At 46.7% G+C, this 19,458-nt stretch overlaps 1 protein-coding gene across 41 annotated transcripts in view; it reads left to right on the forward strand.

Moving 5' to 3' along the window:
* LOC117891140 (microtubule-actin cross-linking factor 1) overlaps positions 1–19,458 on the forward strand; it is a 67,485-nt gene that overhangs the window by 17,369 nt on the left and 30,658 nt on the right. For 32 of the 41 annotated variants that reach the window (XR_004648613.1, XM_034796372.1, XM_034796373.1 and 29 more), the window contains 9 exons: positions 8,305–8,584; positions 8,651–9,564; positions 9,637–10,005; positions 10,248–11,166; positions 11,433–12,063; positions 12,181–12,316; positions 13,316–13,399; positions 14,009–14,230; positions 19,313–19,443. Coding sequence is in view for 40 of the 41 variants with exons in the window: in XM_034796372.1 (XP_034652263.1) it covers positions 8,305–8,584; positions 8,651–9,564; positions 9,637–10,005; positions 10,248–11,166; positions 11,433–12,063; positions 12,181–12,316; positions 13,316–13,399; positions 14,009–14,230; positions 19,313–19,443 (3,686 nt within the window). In the remaining variant the exon portion in view is untranslated. Of the gene's footprint in view, positions 1–7,447; positions 8,179–8,304; positions 8,585–8,650; positions 9,565–9,636; positions 10,006–10,247; positions 11,167–11,432; positions 12,064–12,180; positions 12,317–13,315; positions 13,400–14,008; positions 14,231–19,312; positions 19,444–19,458 lie in introns of those variants that run through there. The other 9 variants (XM_034796376.1, XM_034796378.1, XM_034796379.1 and 6 more) reach the window with 6 other exon arrangements.

Consider the following 19,458-nt stretch of genomic DNA (forward strand, 5'->3'; position numbering starts at 1 on the left):
TTGGCTGATCGGCCAATGGATCGAGCGCTGGGATTGAGCCAGTTTGGGCCACCTACACAACGGCAACCGTCAACAAGCGGCTGCCAGGGCCAAAAGTATACATAAGTATGGGATGCACTTGATGGGCATGTACATAATATCGAATATAAGCTGAGAGAGATCGATATCCAATTGAGATTTCGATAAGTTTTCCGAATTCTATCGATTTTTAGATCGAATTAAATTTTAAAATAAATCGCAGAGGCATGGGTCGTGGATGTTTTGGCAATCAATTGCAGCAGGCGCTTACTCATCAGCGGCACCATCATCGATCATCGATCTCAACAAGATCGTCGTCATGTCGCACACATTTCCGCACAAAACCAATCCCCCCAACCAGCCAGCCAGCCAGTCAGTCAGTCAGTCAGTCAGTATGTGTGTCAACAGAAACTGCAGTAGCAGCAGCAGCAGCAGCAGTGGCAGTGGCAGCAACTAGATGCAATACAAAACTTGAATATTTCGTAATTTGCGACAAACGCAGATGCATTTTCAAGCTTGGAGCCTCGCATGGCTGTGGCCTGACTCCGACTTGATCGATGGTGCACATAAATGCTCAATGATGCTGCCAGTTCACCGACCATGAGGCAACAACACGCAGGCACCAGAAACAGAAACAGCAACAGCAACAGCCACAGCCACCGGGGCTGCCAAATGGCGCTCATTCAATTGAGGCGAACGAATTGTAAATCACTTGACAATGTGAAACTCAATCGCGCGTCATTTACTGTTTCGCTGGGATTTTTATTTATTATTTCTTGTCTGTTGTATGGCCACAGACAGCGACAGCATCAGCAGCAGCCGCAGCCACAATTGTCTGACCCAAGGATTTATGTATATTGTTTTTGCTGCAGTTGCGGGTGTCTGATGTCATCTGTGGCAGCGGAATATGCAAATCCACCAGCCAGATCTTGACTTAAAAGGATATTTCTTGATTTGCATACCAAATTATCGATCTGGAATCTCAGTCCCAGATCCATATATACATGCTATATAGTATACCCAAATCCGAACCGACATCCTACAATTATGACATAATTCCTATTTTCCATTTGGGTGCGACAAAAACAGTTTCGTGTACGCGGCTCGGGCTCGGGTATTCAATTAATGAACAATGTTTTTTGTAGGTCAGTCAGCTTTGTGGCAAAATGCTATGAGTAGTATTATTATTTGTTTCCGAGCGGAGTCGCAGCAATTTGCACAAAACAGCAGCCGCTGGCAGTTTGTAACGCTCCTTAGCTTGTAATTAAGTTATAAATTGTGCAAGCAAATCGATTTGATCTATGAACCACCCACAACAACAATCAATCAGTGACTTTGAGGGGATTTGCTTTACGTCAGATTCTAAATGTCATAGAAAATCCAACTGTTCAGCCGTTGACTACTCGCGCTTAGAGATCATTTGTGAAAGCTTTGAATAAATGGGAGCAATAGAAGCAAATGGGAGATGTTTCGTTTAGCTTCTAGACTCCATTTAGTGAGTTGCGAACTCAATTTGTAAAGCTGAACACTCGACTTGGCACTATACCGCAATCAATTTAAAAGATTTAATGTTTTTAGATCTCTTTAAGCCACCCCCAATGCCTATCTACATCTCCAGTCAGAAACCATTTAGATAACCTTGCGGCTGCCACATCAACTTCCTAAGCCTCTCAATTGCTGAATTTGAATAATAAAATGATGGAACAACCCCTTGGGGGCAGACAGTGAGATCTGTGTCGAATGATTCCACAATTCTGACAAACGTTTCCATTATGAGCATCAGATAATTTTCCAAGCAATTTGCCATTTTTCATTGCTCGTTAGTTAGTTGGGGGGAGTATCTCACAGACAGCAGCAGTATGTATGCGAGGCATTTGTATTTGGCCAAAATACCAGAACCGAGTTGTTTGGCCAAGTCGCCGAGGCATAAAGAAGTAACGCCTCGAAAGAAAGCCAACTGACAAACTGACAAACTGACAAACAGAGAGACGAGACCCCGAAATACAATGGCTGGGCTCCAGCAGCAGACACATTCTCACGTCATCGTTCGAAGTTGAAAAAAGATTATTATTATTTGTTATTCGTTTGTTGGCATTTGATTTATTAAAATACGTCGCGGTATGTGTTACAATAAAGTCAATGCCAAAGGCAGTAACAAGAATTACTTATAAACCGAAATTCAAATAAATATAAAAGTATTTTCTGCCCTGTCCATGACATCAGCAGCAGAGCTGCTGTAGGAACAAAACGAAAGACTTCAACGCACAGGCGGCAGGCAGGGAGGCAAGCAGCAAACGCGAGATGTGACCAGCTGTTTGGAGCATATCAAATGGCCAAAATGGCCAATATGGAATGTTAACAATCCAACAACAAATGCACTTATTCGTCTTAATTTATGACATTGATGACTGAATTTTTGAATGGTTTTTCTCTCGTTTGTGTGTGGGTTGACATCTCGAAATCTATCTTTAGCAATCTTGGGCAAAAATCAAAAACAGATAACAAAAAACAAAACAACAACAAAAAATAACAGCAACAAAGTTTCATTAATAAATCGAATCGATAGCCGATGTGCACATATAAGGAAACCAGTCAGCCATCCACAATATTCTTTCCCTCTCTCCCACTTGGTATGCAAATGCCAAAAGATCTGTGATCTGTCTATAAAAGTTAAACTCGACAGTTGTTTGCACTCGAATAGCGTTTACAAGTGTAAACGTGTCTCAAATGGCTTATAATTAATGTGAATGGAAAACACACTTGGACACAATGCAACCCATTGCCCAGATACAGATACAGAGACAGATACCGATACAGATATAGTAAATGTGTTTCTAGGCAAATATTGCCATGATATATCCCAAGGAATGCCACAGTGTGGCGCCCACGCAGCCACCCACAATTTCCGATTTGGAACAGGGCTACACACATGGGGGATTCCTGAGGTGGTGGGTGCTGGGGAATGGGAATGGCTACGGAACATGGACATGAAAAAGTGTCAGCTACTGGTTTCATTTTGTTTCCCCACCACAAACAACACGCCTCAAGTGCAAAGTGCTGCTCAAATTACGATAGTTATGAGCATAATGCGGCATTTGTTTACTGGGTTGCATCATATCGGTATTAATAGGCCTGTGGCATGCCCTGTCACTGCACCCCACTGCAGTGGCTAATTAGATTTGCAATACATTTGTGCATACCGGACAGGGTCCGGGCCGGACCGGGCCGAACCTTCTCTAAACTGCCCGGCCACCCATCCGACTCTCTTTTGTTGACTGTAGCCATTTGAGAGTGTGTGTGAATAAAACAGCCACTGAAAACAGTTAATGCATAATGTGTATTTATTACACATGTACATAAATATAAAGATAGCCAGGCCAGCAAGTACATACAGTACACGTACCTGTGCAGCACGTTCAAGCTCTGGAACAGCTGCAGTCTTAGCCCATATGGGGCATTGACAGACAGTTCAGGCATGCAACATGCTAATTAGCCAAGTGTGTTACTGCACACATAAATCAAAGCAAGCCACTCGTCAGTTTCTACTTCCGTCTGGGTAAATCAGCTATAGAAGTGTACAATACGAATCTGTAGACACCCACCAGAGGCTATTAATCGTGTACTTTCCAAGCTAAAGCTCTCAGTGTGCCCTTTTTAGGCTAGAATGTGGCCTGGGGAAAGGCATGCAATCGATTACTAATTTGCATTTACTAGAGCTCTAAATAAATAAGCGTTTGAAGTGCAATTCACTGAGATTCTCTTTTGCAGCATTCACTTGTGTGTCTCAAGTTTTTTAAGGGTGTGTGGTACACCACATTTTGGTTTGTTCCCATAGCCCTAATTCCTCATTTCTAAATTTACTTTGCCATTTCCCCTGCCATTTGATGTAAGCCTGTCGACAGCCATTGGTCACCATCATTATAATTTCTGTTTTGGCCATGTTTTTGGGTCACTCTGGTGTAATGGTCTTGTCGTGATGTGTTATGAGGCGACTTGCTCGTAAATTGGAATTGCAAAAACCCTAAAATACCATGGGGTCATGGGCCCAAAGAGGAGGGATTCTACACCACGAATCTTGGAATCTATTTTTATATATACATATATGTATCTGCTTTTGGCCAACTGTTTGTAAGCTTTTTTTTTAATTTTGTTTAGTTTTTTGTTGCTGATTTTTAATCAAAACTTGTTGTTCTCGCTTGTTTAATACATTCCACTACTGCTTCTTGTTTCTTTCTTCTCTTTGCATTCTTTTTCTGTCTTCTTGGGCTGCTTTTTCTTCCTTCTTCTTTGGTTTCTTTTGCGTTTGAGACTTCTTCCTCTTCTAATTCCCATTGTTAATATTCTTTGGCCCGTCTTTTTTGATGTGTGAGAATACGGAAAAAGAAGTACCTGTGATGACGTACCCCACTGAATGGGAGCCGCTTCCCTCCTGAACCCTTTAAGGCCACGAAGAGAGTCAGTCAGAGAGGGCTGCCAACCTGTAATTTTGCTGCTGATGATGGTTGCTGTTCTTTCTGCGTTACATATGCGTTGGCGTAGGCGTTGCCGTGGACGTTGGCGTCGTTGCCATGGTGTTGGCTGAAAATACGTCATCAAAGAGGCACCGCAGCGGCAGAATCAGGTGGAACGGCAACAGCGGTGGCGGCGGCAGCGGCAGCGGCAGCGGCAGCGAAGCCAGCAATCCATAACGGGGATGGCAGAGGCAGCCACACACTCGAAAACACACACACACAGCCACACACGCACAGCTGTCAGCACGATCGCGATTCCATATCCATATACAAGTCCGACTTTGGCTTTTGACGCCAACGCCAACGCCGAAGCAGCAGCAGCAGAAGCAGCTGGCAGCAGCAGCAGCGACAACAAAAGCGATCGCCGTGTGCCAATTCCACTCTGTTTCGGTTTCTGTTTTTCTATTCTCACCTGTAACCGCGCTTCGCAGCCGGCGTTGGCGCTGGAGCTGGCGCTGGCGCAGGCGCTGGCGCTGGCGCAGGCGCTGGCATCGACGTCAACACCTGAGTAGCAGCAGCAGCCACACTTTAAGCATTTTAACTTGGCCAGATCGCGTTTAGTTGTTGTCGAGAAGCCGCCGTACACAGCATTTGATGCCGCCGCTCTCCATGTTTATATTTGCATGCGTTCCGTAGCGGAACCAGAACTCTTCCGAACGAACCGCCGAACCGTCGAACCTCACCGAACGCGTCGCGTCGCGTGTGTTCCCATCATCACAATCCGCCGACAAAGTGTCTACCTCCCCCCAAAAAAAGCAAGTGCAAACTGCAATCCAAAGCCAAAGCCCAAAAGTGTTGCAAAGTTGTTCAATTAATTCTCCTTCCTGCCGAGTACCGTATGATGTCAGACCCTGGGGGGCAGCGAGCGCTCCAAGCGATCCAATCCGATCTGCGGATCCATCTACAACGTTATTAAGGCGACTGCAATCAGTTTTGTTTGATTTATTAAATGCCGCCAATTCCAATTGATTTCAATCGGAGCACTGCAATTGAGTTCCATTCCGTAGCTTCGATCCTCAAACCTATTTCAATTATTTTTGTTTTTATTTATGACGAGTTTATTATTAAAGTGGGTCTCGAATCTGAGTGGATTTCTCAATTCGTTTGCTTGTTTGCAAACAAATGGAAACGGGAAAGGGAATGGGAATGGGAATGAGAATGGGCTGAAAAGTAAAGTATAGAAGTAGCTGTAAAATAATGACGTACTCTCGCTCTCTCCCTCTGCTGTCAGTGTCTGTCTCTCGTTCTCTTGCGCGTTCCCCTGTTCCAGTTCAGAGCTTTTAGTTCTCGTATTTTCGCTTTTGCCATTTTTAACGACACGACGACGCTCTCCTCAAGTGGTTTATTATTATCTTCTGGTTGAAGCTGTCTCTCCCCACTGGCTCCACTGTTGCTTTATTAATTTTAATTTATGAGGCTCCCCGAAAATACAGACAATTTGTTAAATTATTTGATAGTGCCTTGCAGTCAGCGCTTGAGCAATGCAAATTGGCAAGCATCCGAACGAGCATCTTCCATTCCGAACAGTAGCCACCCCAAATGGGCAACGACCATATACTGCTACCCGTACCACATTACCAGATGCTACGTCGAAGCTGCCGCTTCGAAAGTCATTGAAAATGTCAAGCCATTAACGCCTCTTAGAGACGCCTCCACAGACACTTTTAAGACCTGGCATCAGCCTCAGGTATTTTTTGTTTTCGTATTTTTTTGGAATAATCACATAAAAACCTCGCAGATCGTTTATAGTTTGCCCATGTGTGAGTGTATAAAAATGTTGCAATTAGCATTTTTCTGCCACATGTTTATGTGTGTGTGCTGGCCTGGCCTGGTCTGGTCTGGTCACGGTGGTGCGCAGGCGTAGACAGGCGCAACGACAACCTCCAACCTCCAGTCTCCGTTTCCAAATGCAAAGCAAACATTTCGTTTTTATTTTTGTATGTGTTCCCCGGGTGGGCGAGCGTTTTGGTCATGACAACTGTCTTATTGATCTTGAGCCATATAGCAGATCAATCAAGAGATTTCTATTTAAATTGCTTCAAAGCATACATTAGTTGAGGTGTAATATGAATATGCTGTGAACCTTATGGCACTCACAGGAAATACACCAAAAGATGTCCTGTTGATTTAGATGTACAGCTGGAAACACTTGTCCTCTATTTACTCTGGTCATTGTAGGACTCGCTGCTTGTTTGCTATAAATATTGGACTCCAAATATTTGCTAGAGCTTTCGTTCATTTCCTGTTTCGATCGTTTCTCTTTCGGGAACAGAGCAAACGGTGAATGCTTGCTGTTCCATTGCCATAATGTTTCCCCATGCAAAATTTGCGTGCCTGCGAAGCTCATGAATCCGCTGCCCATCATGTTTCAGCGCGCACACATGAACTTGTAGTTATGGAGTGGAATGGGATTTTTTGCACACACAAATGACGAAGAAGCAGCAGTAACCAGTAACCAGTAGAAGCAGCAAATAGCGCCCAGAGCAAGACTGACAGGCAGTTGAGATAATTATGTGTACGTACAACACAATAAATAATTCGCAACAATGGGATGGATGTCCCCCTCCACCCAGTTTCCCCCCGCATGTAGCACTTCAGTTCGTTCAGTTCACTCTACTTGGCAATCGCTGTGGGGTTTCTGCCAATGTCTAGGGCAATGCCGATGGCGCAGGCGGCGTACCGGTGGGCAATAGAACAAGACATCCGGTGCCGGGTTTTTGGTTTTCGGCTTAGGCTTTGGCTTTGGCTTTGGCTGGTTTGGGCTTTGGCTTTGGCTTAATTAAACGCAAATTGCGGACCGGCGGCAACTCAATTGTCTGCGAGCACGAAACGAATCCAAAGCAAAAGAATAACAATTATTTTGAAATCACGCACAAAAATAGCAACAAGAAACGCAAATTGAACGCAAAACGAAACGAATTGAAACGAAACCTAAACGAAACAAAGTGAAAACGAAACGATAACAGCATCGATAACAACCGATAGCTGCGACAAAATGCACTCCAGCTCGCAATCGACGCTTAAGCGCACGCAGCAGCTGGTGCGGCAAACGAATGGCGGCCGAGGCGACATCCTTAGCAGCGGCAGCGAAGTGGTCCACTCCTCCCGCGGTCCGCCCATCACCACCAACATCGATGACTCCAGTCTGCGCTACCGCCATGAAACGAAACGGGAGCGGACGGTCGAGGCTGTGATTACGGACTACCCGGGAGCATCGCCTTTGGGCAGCGTGGGTTTGCCCCACGAGCGCACCAACTTTGAGCGCACGGTGACATTCCAGGATGCGGCCGGCAATGGCAGGCGCATCACGGAGAGTCGTGCTCTGGTCCCCTCTGGCGGGAACACGGCGCAGGCGGCCAGCAGCAGCAGCAGCTACCAGCAGGTGACACGCAACAAGCGCATCTCCACCGAAGTGCTGGGCTCCAGCGTGGAGAGCACCAAGACATCGCAACGGGCTCCCAATGGCCATCGGCGCGTGACCACGCACATTGTCCGCAAGGTGACCACGCTGAGCCGTGCCGAGGAGAACGCGCAGCCTGCCGAGGATCTGCTGCCGCCAGCTAAAATGATACGCAGCTCCGAGCTGGAGTATCGACGCGCTCTGCCCGCCCCTTTGGCCATTGAGTCGTCTTCCACGCAGCGCAGAGAGGTAAAGGGTGTCTTGGGGGAAGGTTCTATATTAATTCCTCAGTTTTGCTCCAATTGCTTTCTGTATAATGATTTTGCTCATACTGCTAATTCCTTTGCTAACGCTTTATTCTATTGTGCTCGACAGATCTCCGATATTGTTGTGGGCAAGGAGGACAACGTATCCGCACGTGAGGCTTTGCTGCGATGGGCACGCCGCTCGACGGCTCGGTATCCGGGCGTGCGTGTAAACGACTTCACATCGTCGTGGCGGGATGGATTGGCCTTCTCGGCCCTGGTGCACCGCAACCGACCGGACTTGCTTGACTGGCGAAAGGCAAGGAACGATCGGCCACGTGACCGCCTAGAGACGGCCTTCCACATTGTGGAGAAGGAGTATGGAGTGACGCGTCTATTGGATCCCGAGGGTAAGCCACAAAACCTTTGCTCAATCTTTGATGCCATAGCTAATGCTCCACAATGATTCTGCCTAGATGTGGACACCAATGAGCCGGATGAGAAGTCTCTGATCACGTACATCTCGTCGCTGTACGATGTGTTCCCGGAGCCGCCCTCGATCCATCCACTGTTCGACATGGAGTCACAACGTCGTGTGCATGAGTACCGCGATTTGGCCCAACAATTCATCTACTGGTGCCGCGAGAAGACCGCCTACCTGCAGGAGCGCTCCTTCCCGCCCACGCTCATCGAGATGAAGCGTCTGCTGAGCGATCTGCAGCGCTTCCGCAGCGAGGAGGTGAGCGCCCGCAAGCGGGAGAAGTCCAAGCTCATTCAGATCTACAAGGAGCTGGAGCGGTACTTCGAGACAGTGGGCGAGGTGGATGTGGAGGCCGAACTACGGCCGGATGCCATCGAGAAGGCCTGGTACCGCATGAACACAGCCCTGCAGGATCGCGAGGTGATACTGCAGCAGGAGATCGAGCGCTTGGAGCGGCTGCAGCGTCTCGCGGACAAGGTGCAGCGTGAGATCAAGCATGTGGACCAAAAGCTGACTGATCTGGAGACCCGGATCGTCGAGGAGGGTCGCCGCATTGAGCGGCTGCATCCCGTCGATGCCAAGAGCATTGTGGAATCCCTCGAGACGGAGATCCGGCATCTGGATGAGCCCATACAGGACATGAACCAGGACTGCCATGTGCTCAACGAAGGCCGCTATCCCCATGTGAGCGAGCTGCACAAGAAGGTGAACAAACTGCACCAACGCTGGGCTCAACTGCGCACCAATTTCCACACGAACCTCGTACAGAAGCTGTCAGGTTTGAAGTATCCCGTCCATGAGACGACCGTCACGCGTCAAACGCGCATGGTCGTCGAGTCCCGTCAGATCGACACGAATCCCCATTTCCGCGATCTGCAGGAGCACATTGAATGGTGCCAGAACAAGCTGGTAAGTAGAGAAAGAGAGTCTTGGAAGGGAGTCCTACCGAGTCTTACATCCGTTCTGTCTTTTTATCCATAGAAACAACTGCTTGCCGCTGACTATGGCAGCGATCTGCCATCGGTCAAGGAGGAACTGGATCGTCAGCAGCACGAGCACAAGATCATCGATCAGTTCCACTCGAAAATACTCAACGACGAGCGCCAGCAGACAAAGTTCACCGGTGACGAGCTCAATCTCTACCAGCAGCGACTCAACCAGCTGCAAAAGGTCTACGCGGAGCTGCTCAGCACCTCGACGAAGCGTCTGTCCGATCTGGACTCGCTGCAGCACTTCCTGGGCCAAGCCTCGGCGGAGCTACAGTGGCTCAATGAGAAGGAACAGGTGGAGATCACGCGCGACTGGGCGGACAAGCAACTCGATCTGCCCTCCGTGCACAGATACTATGAGGTAAGAGAGAGAGAGAGAGAGATCATTATCTTAGAGCTAGTTTCATATGAGTGTTGTGCTTCTATTTTGTTTCTGCAAGCGTGCATTTGGTAATGGCGACGAGGTAAGATCTGAATTGGTTCAAAAATACTATGAAATTCCATTGAAATTCAATCGAAAAGCAAACTCCGACCAAGTGCACTTCTCTTTCGATACTTTTAATTCACTACTAATCAAAATACGGACACTCTTCTCTCATGTAGAACCTTATGTCCGAACTGGAGAAGCGTGAGATGCACTTTGCCACCATCTTGGACCGTGGAGAGGCTCTGCTCAATCAGCAGCATCCGGCCTCGAAGTGCGTCGAGGCACATCTGACGGCCCTGCAACAGCAGTGGGCCTGGCTGCTGCAGCTGACCCTCTGCCTGGAGGTGCACCTGAAGCATGCCACCGAGTACCATCAGTTCTTTGGCGAGATCAAGGACGCCGAGCAGTGGCTGGCCAAGCGTGACGAGATACTCAACAGCAAGTTCTCGCAGTCCGACTTTGGCCTGGATCAGGGTGAGACGCTGCTGCGTGGCATGCAGGATCTGCGCGAGGAGCTGAATGGCTTTGGCGAGACGGTGGCCACACTGCAGCGTCGCGCACAGACGATTGTGCCGCTGAACAAGCGCCGCCAGCCGGTGAACCGTCAGGGACCCGTGCAGGCCATCTGCGCCTACAAGCAGCAAGGACAGCTGCAGATCGAAAAGGGCGAAACGGTGACACTGCTGGACAACTCGGGACGTGTGAAGTGGCGCGTGAGGACGGCCAAGGGACAGGAGGGCTCCATACCCGGTGCCTGTCTGCTTCTGCCACCGCCCGACCAGGAGGCCATCGACGCTGCCGAGCGTCTGAAGCGTCTGTTCGACCGCTCCGTGGCCCTGTGGCAGAAGAAGCATCTGCGTCTGCGCCAGAACATGATCTTTGCCACCATTCGGGTGGTGAAGGGCTGGGACTTCGATCAGTTCCTTGCCATGGGCCCCGAGCAGCGTACGGCCATCAGGCGCGCCCTGAACGACGATGCAGACAAATTGCTCAGCGAGGGCGATCCCAATGATCCGCAGCTGCGACGCCTGCGCCGTGAAATGGACGAGGTCAATCGATTGTTCGACGAGTTCGAGAAGCGTGCTCGCGCCGAAGGTGAGTGTGGGCGATGGCCATTCAATTGCTGGCGTTTGCCAGCTGTCCCCCCAGTAGAGCAAAGCGTAGCGTACACTTAATTGATGAAAGCTAATTGAATTTAATGCCCTGCCCGCTTGAGTCTCGATGCCTGAGGCTCGTCTTAGTCTTGTTTAGTCTAGTCAGCCATGAAGAAGCTGTTCGCGAGTGCCAAAACGAGGGGTAATCCTCCAGGGCATCCTCTTTAAAGCAGACACTAATACCATTATTTCTCCAACTATTTGCAGAGGAGAGCAAGCAGGCAAGCCGCATCTTCACCGAGGAGTGCATTGCCATCAAGGGCAAGCTGGAGGATATGGCGAGGGAGCTGGATCAGATTATACTCGCTCCACTGCCGCGGGATCTGGACTCCCTGGAGCATGTGCTCGAGATCCATGGCGACTATGAGCGCAGGTTGCATTTGCTCGAGCCGGAGCTGAAGCATCTGCAGGAGACATTCCGCACGATTGCTTTGAAGACGCCCGTGCTGAAGAAGTCGCTGGACAATCTGAACGAGCTGTGGAAGGAGCTGAACACGCAGAGCGGCCTGCACAAGGATCGATTGAAGCTGCTGGAGGCCTCGCTGGCCGGACTCGAGGACAACGAGCATGTCATTTCCGAGCTGGAGAACGAGCTGGCCAAGCACCATGACCTGCCATCGACGGCCGAGGGACTGCAGCAGGTGTTCAAGCAACTGACGCACATGCAGGACATTATTACCCAACAGCAGCCGCAGATGGACAAGATGAACGATGCCGCCGATCAGCTGGGACGCATGGGTGTGCCCACCAAGGTGCTGGGCGATCTCAAGCGTCTCCATTCGAACGTGGAGCGCCTGAACACGCGCTGGAGTTCGGTCTGCAATCAGCTGGGCGAGAGGTAGGTAGCGCCAGTGCCACCTGCAAGCGTTGCTCCGCTTCATTTGTGCACAGGGATGGAGGTGGAACCTGTTCTCTAACATCTAACACCAACGATCGTTTGCACTCCCTTTTACAGAATGCGCTCATGCGAGACGGCCATTGGGCTGATGAAGAATCTCCAATCGAGCGTGCAAGTTGAGGAATCATGGGTGGATGGCACCACAGAGCGTCTCTCTGCCATGCCCACGGCCACCTCGGCCTACGAGCTAGACGTGAGTACACACCACATGTCCATGACCCGAGATCAATTCAATTCAATTATCCATATCTGATGACAGAACTTATATAGATCCCCTGCATTCCCCTGTACAGTTTTTTTGAAACAGTTAGTAGCTGGGACTATCCCTGATCCTGCCTCGGGGCAACACAAAGTATATATATATATATATTTGTAGCTGTAAATGGAATTCGTAGCAACAACCCCCGAATCCTGTCCCAAAAAGTAGATTTGCTCCTTGTTCGGGCCTCGAAATCCGTTGGTGTTGGACACGATACAGTATTCTAAATGTATTTTGATTGTTTATTGTATTTGTACGCCCATTTCCATTGCCATTTGTCTAACGATCTGCTCAAGTTGTCCCTTGTCCGTGCATATATCTCTTGCAGTAGTTCTTTTTGTCTAATCCAAGAGCAGATTCTGCTACCCACACCACACACACATGCACACTCGAACATATGTACATATCAAATCCAAATGTGGCCAAATTCTGGCCACCGCCTACACACAAACCAACAACAACCAAGTATAGTACCAAGTATGTAGGTGGTATACCCCGTCCCTCCCCACCACACTCTGTAAATTGATACCAAATTTGTGTTGGTAGTTTTTTGGAAATGTATTATTATTTGTGTGTGTAGTTTGTCCGTAGTTTGTCTCCCTCTGTACCCCCTAAGCTGCACCAACACATACATATACCTATACCGATATCAATGCCATATCTATTATATACATACATATATCCTCCCCCAGTATTATATCGTATTTGTAGTTGAAAACTAATTGTATATGTATTTTTGTCTAATTTTTTATGTATTTTCACAACCAATTCAAACAAATATTTCACAACAACAACAAAATATTATCACACACTATAAAACACACACAAAATGAATGATCCAACAAATGAAATATCCTGCAAACAAATATCAAAAAATATTTGTTGTACAAAAACAACAAACAAACAAACCCCCCTCGAACCCCTCATATATAGAAACTGCTTGGAGCTGCAATCGAACGAAAACCAAAAATCGAAAATGTCAACGTGGCTGGAGGACGACTGATTCGCGAAGCTAAGGTAAAAATTTGTTATGCCTGTGTCCTGTGTGTATGATTGACAACTGTGACAGATCGTAACCCGACTGCGATCATCCATTGGGTTGCGATAGGTCAGTGTCAGTGTCTTGTGTGGCAGAGTGCCAGCACTTTGGTATGATTGTGTTTCGAGTGATTGTGTAAATATTTCGACCTCTTAGCTGTTCCTCCCACTCTGTCAACTGTCTCTTTATCTTTCCCTACACATATATTTAATGCTTTTTAAAACACTTTGAGCCTCTCGCACTAGGTTCAAATTTAAGTTCTTTTGTGGGTAAAAGGTGCGTTAATAACACTTGGGAAACAACAGAAAACAACAACAGATATTGACCAACAAACCAAACAAACAAACAAACATTAAAACTTACCAAACAAAACAATTAAAAAGCAATTTTTATACCAAAAAGTAATGTCGTATTGATTAATCAATCAAATAAAAAGCACTAAATATATCAACCCCCTTGAAAACCCAACAACAACAACAACAAATACCGTATTGTTTAACACACAAACTTTACTAACATTTAACCGATAATTAACCAACCCAACAACAACAACAATCAACCAACGAAACAACGCAACGGATCGACAGATCTACGACAGTAAATGCCTACGCTTTGTGGATTGGCTGCTGGAGGCACGTCCATCGTTCTCACCGCCACGTCGTGACCTGCGGCCGGCGGACAGCGATCCGGGCGCCACACAGTATTACAGCCAGCGTTTGGACAATCTCAATACGAAATACGACAGATTGCTGGAACAACTGTCGCAGCGGCTAAAAACCGCAATCGAAGTCAATGGCAGCGATGGTCTGGTGAGTAGTTATCCCCATTCCCCACTCTATCAATGGATGTTTTGCGGATCGGATTGGATTGGCATGGACTGACGTCAGTGTTCATATTGTACATGGGCAAAGGTACAGGCCTAGACCTGTCAACGGGTGTTAAATTCATAATTCCCAGGTTCAAGTTCAGAAAACTTGTTTCGCTCTCGCTCTCGCTTTCGTTTTCGTTTTCTACAGTCGCGAGAGAGTTTTCAAATGCAAATACGACTTGTCCGTCACTCAGTTGTATCATTTTGTGCCTCCCATCTGTGTCTGTCATTGTGTCTGTATATGCTTCAACTATTATTAAATTAACCTTCAGAATGGGAGAGACAAAATAATGACATCACATCGAGTCACATCGAATTGTCCAAACATTCCGTCAATGGGCCACAGCCACAGCCACCGCCACCGCACCGCCGAGTGTCAAACGGTTGAAATGTTGCCGCCATAAATCACGGCTTGATTAATTTATAAAAATTTTAAACTATTTTTTGCTCTCCTGCTCGTGACTGTTGTTTGTCTGCACCATTCGCGAGCGAATTGATGCAGTAATTTGTACAAAGTTTGGGATATAAAAATAAATATTGCATCAGGAGTAGCTCCACGAAACCATGAAAATAGCCATTGTCATGTGGCTGGCCAATTAGGCAAATGGGAGACAGATTTCCAATTAAGTATGACGCCGCTGAATTCTATAAATATTTATGAGTCTGTGGGTTCTATACATCCAACTGATATCCGATAGTCATAAGCCAAAAGAACTCAATGCCAGTGGCACGTCATCAACATCTTTGTCGCCATAGCCGCTGCCATCTGTCTCTCTGGCAACTCATGTCAACGGGTTTGGCTCGAACGATCCAAGAGGAGGTTCTCAATTAAAAGATCGACTTGGGCAGCTATTTTGGCCATAAGTTTGGTAACTTGTTTTTCGTATGCTGTTTAAATATTTGGCCAACAATTACCATAATGAAGGCATTTCTGCTGATCTTACAATGTAAATATGGGTTCAATCAACTTTGGTAATATCTCTTGGGGTTGCTTTATATCTCTCTCTCCATCTCTCAAACAAGCCATCTTCAGTGTGCGTAATCCTTTGGCGAATATTCTAGAATGTGTTCCATTTATCTTAACTTTTCCTTGTGTGAATTTACCTTTTTCAAAGTGATTTAATCTGTGCCAAAATAGTAGCTTGGGAATCTTCGGCAGCCTTTGAGCGAAGCGTCGCCTTCGCAGCAAGGTCTCAGCTATTGGGAGTGACATCATTACGTTGTACCTCTACGGGTGACTCCATTACCAGCATTGCCTTCGGCTTTCGGCTTAACTTGATATGCATAGCATGGGCGGTCTGCTGGCTTAACTAGAGTGAATGAATATATTTTTATATACCCGTATGCTCGTATCATATTTGGTTTTGTTTTTCTATTTAGAAGGTTAGAAGGCTGTCAAACTGGTTTCGCGCTTCTCTTTGAAATGAATTCTCAAAAGAATTTTGTGCTTTCGACTTCCGTATATTGTTTTCGACTTTAAATTGGAGCCCAACAGCAGCCCTCTTCCTGCTCTCTCTTTCTACGCGTAACTCTTTTGCCAGAGCAATGGAAGCTCCCCCAACTCCAGCCCGTTGTTTTGTAAACGACTTGTTTATCATTTTGGCGCAACAGCTGAGGAATGCTAGCCGGCATTTGTAAGCTCTCTCTATGGCACTCTCTCTCTCATCTGCGTCGCACACACCAAAAGCTCGCTCGCTCGTTCGCTCTCTCTTCACTCGCCGCATACGATGGGGCCACAGCTCCACTGTGCTCTAGCTGCCCCACTCAGTTCCGAAAGCGAGGTGGTTGTGTAACGACGCAACGCTTCTTCGTGAGTTGTGTGTGTGAGAGCGAACGGAAAACGGCAAACGAAACCCCGACAGAGGGGCACAAAACAGCCACAAAGGTTGCCCGGCCGGACAGTTTCAAGGCGTATACGTACTACTCGTACTCGTGAAAAATTGAATTGTGAAACAAGCGTGTAATTATGTTTGGAGGAATAAATAAGAGAAAGGCCGGACATTGCTCATACGGCCCACATGGCCACATGATGTCACATAGTACGGCCGTATAGAAAGTGTGTCTGTGGCCGTGTCCGTGCCATCGTCAGTGTCGGTGTCGGTATCCGTGTCGGTGTCGCGGGGTCTCTCGCTTCTTCAATTAAATGCGAATCGCGTCGCATGGCCCGGTTTTATTTTGTTAATAGAAATTTAAATTTTACTGCCGCCAACCCACGTACCCAGCTCGCAGCCAAAAGAGTTCTACATTGTGTATAAAATGGCCCAAAAATGAAGTCACTTCACTCTCAATACAACTCGGATAGAAACTCAAAGCAGAACAGAAGCAGAAACAGAATAGAACAGAACGAAGCACTCTCGAGAGTGTGAAAATGAAAATAAAATAAATACATTATTAATATAGCCTTGGGAGCATGTCGCAAGAGACAGAATGTTGATTTTTGTTTTGTATTTGGCGTTAATGAAAATACAAAAGACCCCACAAAAAATCTCAAACACACACCAAAAGGAATAACAATAATAAGAGTCATGGCATAGACTCGCGTGGATTGTTAAAAGTTGCATAAACCCACAAAAATTCAACCATTATCAGTTGCTGCGAAAATTAAAGACAGCAAAAAAAAAAACTAAAATAATTATCAGAAATAATATTTAGTTAATAATTGTATGAATTATTACTTCCTATCAATGCCTCAGATCGACTGTGTCAGGGTTGCGGCGTTAATCTTATCGATGGAGGTGCAATCCATCAGACAGGAGAGAGAGAGAGATCGATCGTTGGCATGTTTTGGTTTCCGTGGAAATACAACTATGTTGGAGTGGAGTGCGTTTGCCTCTTGCCTCTTCCTGCACTTTTGCTGCCATCGTTTCCTTCTTTTATCGATTAAACGCGGCTGTGACCATTTGTGTTTCGGCTGGCGTCATTTGTTTTACTCTCCAATATATATTTTTAGCGGCATTCTAACATATTTCAGTGCCCAATAAATTAGAAATGAAAGGGAGCGTTCGTTCTGTTGGGTCTTTGTCCCCACTAGACGGGGGACAGGCGCCTATTTTCGGTTTTTTTCTGTCTTTTTTTGAGTGGCAGTGGCAGAGGCGAGGTCTCATTGCAGCCAGACTGCTGCATGCTGCAAAGCTCTCTCTTTAGTGCTCCCTCTCTTGCACGCTCTCTCTCTCTGTCTATGCCTCTATGTTCTCGTAAGTTCTCCCTTGCTTGAATGCCGGCACAACGTGGCGTATTAGTCATGTTATCAGTGTCAAGCGCATCCCAACCCCAACCCCAACCCCATCCGCGGGCTCTGTGCATTCGATTTGGGCCAAGTAGCTTCTTAATCCACTTACAGAAAAACGCTCGCAACATCTCTGATTATTATTTTATTTCATTTTTGTTTTTGTGGTGTGTTGTGCGGGCGCTCGACAAAAACTTGTTTCATTTCAAATCAAATATTCGCCACTGATGACATCATTGTTCCCGTACTCGTATATTTACTGTGTGTGTGTATGCGTGTTTTTGTTAATTATAATTTATTTGTTGCTTTTACCAACTCTAGGGCAACCTTGTGGGCTGTCAGCAGCAGCAGCGGCAGCAGTCGTATACTCGTATTTTTCAATTTCAAATCAAGATGCAAATCGAGAATGTTGATCACTCTACCAAAAGGCAGGTTCGCCTCCTTTCAAAATGACTTCATCTGGCAATTGATTCCGAGTATAAGTGACGTCAGTGCAATCCTAAGTGAAGTTACGACTCTCGGGCCATATGTCAGCCATTGAAACACAGAGAACGTGTGTCTATAGACGGAAAATAAAGATAAAAAGATAAATACGTGCGTGTGGATGCCTCACAACAACAAAAATAACTCTTTGCGGGGTAATCACCCGTTTATAATTCAGATTCATACACAGAGATATGTGTGCAATCTGGGAAAGAGTTTCCATATTTGCAGAACGGCAATCGAGCACTCTGCCCCTGCTCTGCCATGGCCCTGCATGCATTCTTGCACTCTTCTTTCACTGCTCACTGCTTTCATTGCTCATATTATTCCAAACAGAAAACAAAATACATGTCGTGTGCATGAAGAGCAGAATTGCTGCTTTACTTGAATCTCACCCGACGATAAGGGTTGTTTTTATTGTTGCTCTTACATAGCGTCATTTCTATTTTCATTAAGGCTTTTGGGTTTTGGCTTTTCGTATGTGTGTTCCTTGCTGTGTTTTGTTTCATGTGCTTCATGTCGGTGCTGATAGTACTATAATTAAGATACGAGTATGTGTGGGTTTTTGTGTGCTTTTGGGAGGGTGTGAATGGGGAAGTTATAAGTGCAAAAACCGGCATATGGATCGAGGGAATCCAAGCTTGAGCTGACCCTGAATCTGGCGGAAGACTCTTCTGCAGAGCCAAACAAAAAACCATCAACGCTATTCTTAGGTTTACTTTATCGCCTGTGACTTTATCTGAGGGGCCGTATCATATCAACCAAAGCAAAAAAAAAAGACATTAACGCATGCCATAAAACAAACAACATTCCCAGTTCTCGCGGTACTCGAATCTCGACAGTCGGACTTCAAAAGTGACGCGTTGTAGCCCCACCCCCGACCCGACCCGACCCAACACGACACGAAACTCGTATCGCCAAACGTATAAAGTAAATCTCTAATTGTTTCTCGCGCAGTGCATTCAAGAAGCCCCAAACTTGCCCAATCTAGAGGCTGACTATGACTTTGTCGAACCGAATCGAACGAAAAGCAAAGCCCTAGACATGCCACAGCATAGATCGGGTCGCAAGGCGACCACCAAAGCCCAAAGCAAAACCAAAAAGCCAAACCCAAACCCAAACCAAAACAACAACTGTCCAAGTGGCAGAGGAAAGTGACTACGACTTTGCGTTCGAGTTTCAGGTAATGCTCCATCCATCCATCCATTCCCCACTCCGAACTCCGCCCAAGATCCGCAAAGTTTCCAACGACTGCATCGTCTTTGATTTCCCATAAAATGTTTCTAATTCAAATTCATTTCATTTGCTGTCTAGCAATTCGCTGAGAGTCTACAGAAACCGCTCAAGACCTTTAGGGTTGACTTCAGTGCGGGCAGCGTGCCAACTGGCGATGGCCACGCTGCACGCCCGGAGGATCTCTATACGACTACCTACAGCACCACACAGTGAGTACTTCATAC

Source organism: Drosophila subobscura, chromosome E (genome assembly GCF_008121235.1).
Source record: "Drosophila subobscura isolate 14011-0131.10 chromosome E, UCBerk_Dsub_1.0, whole genome shotgun sequence".
NCBI classification, from domain to species: Eukaryota; Metazoa; Arthropoda; class Insecta; order Diptera; family Drosophilidae; genus Drosophila; species Drosophila subobscura.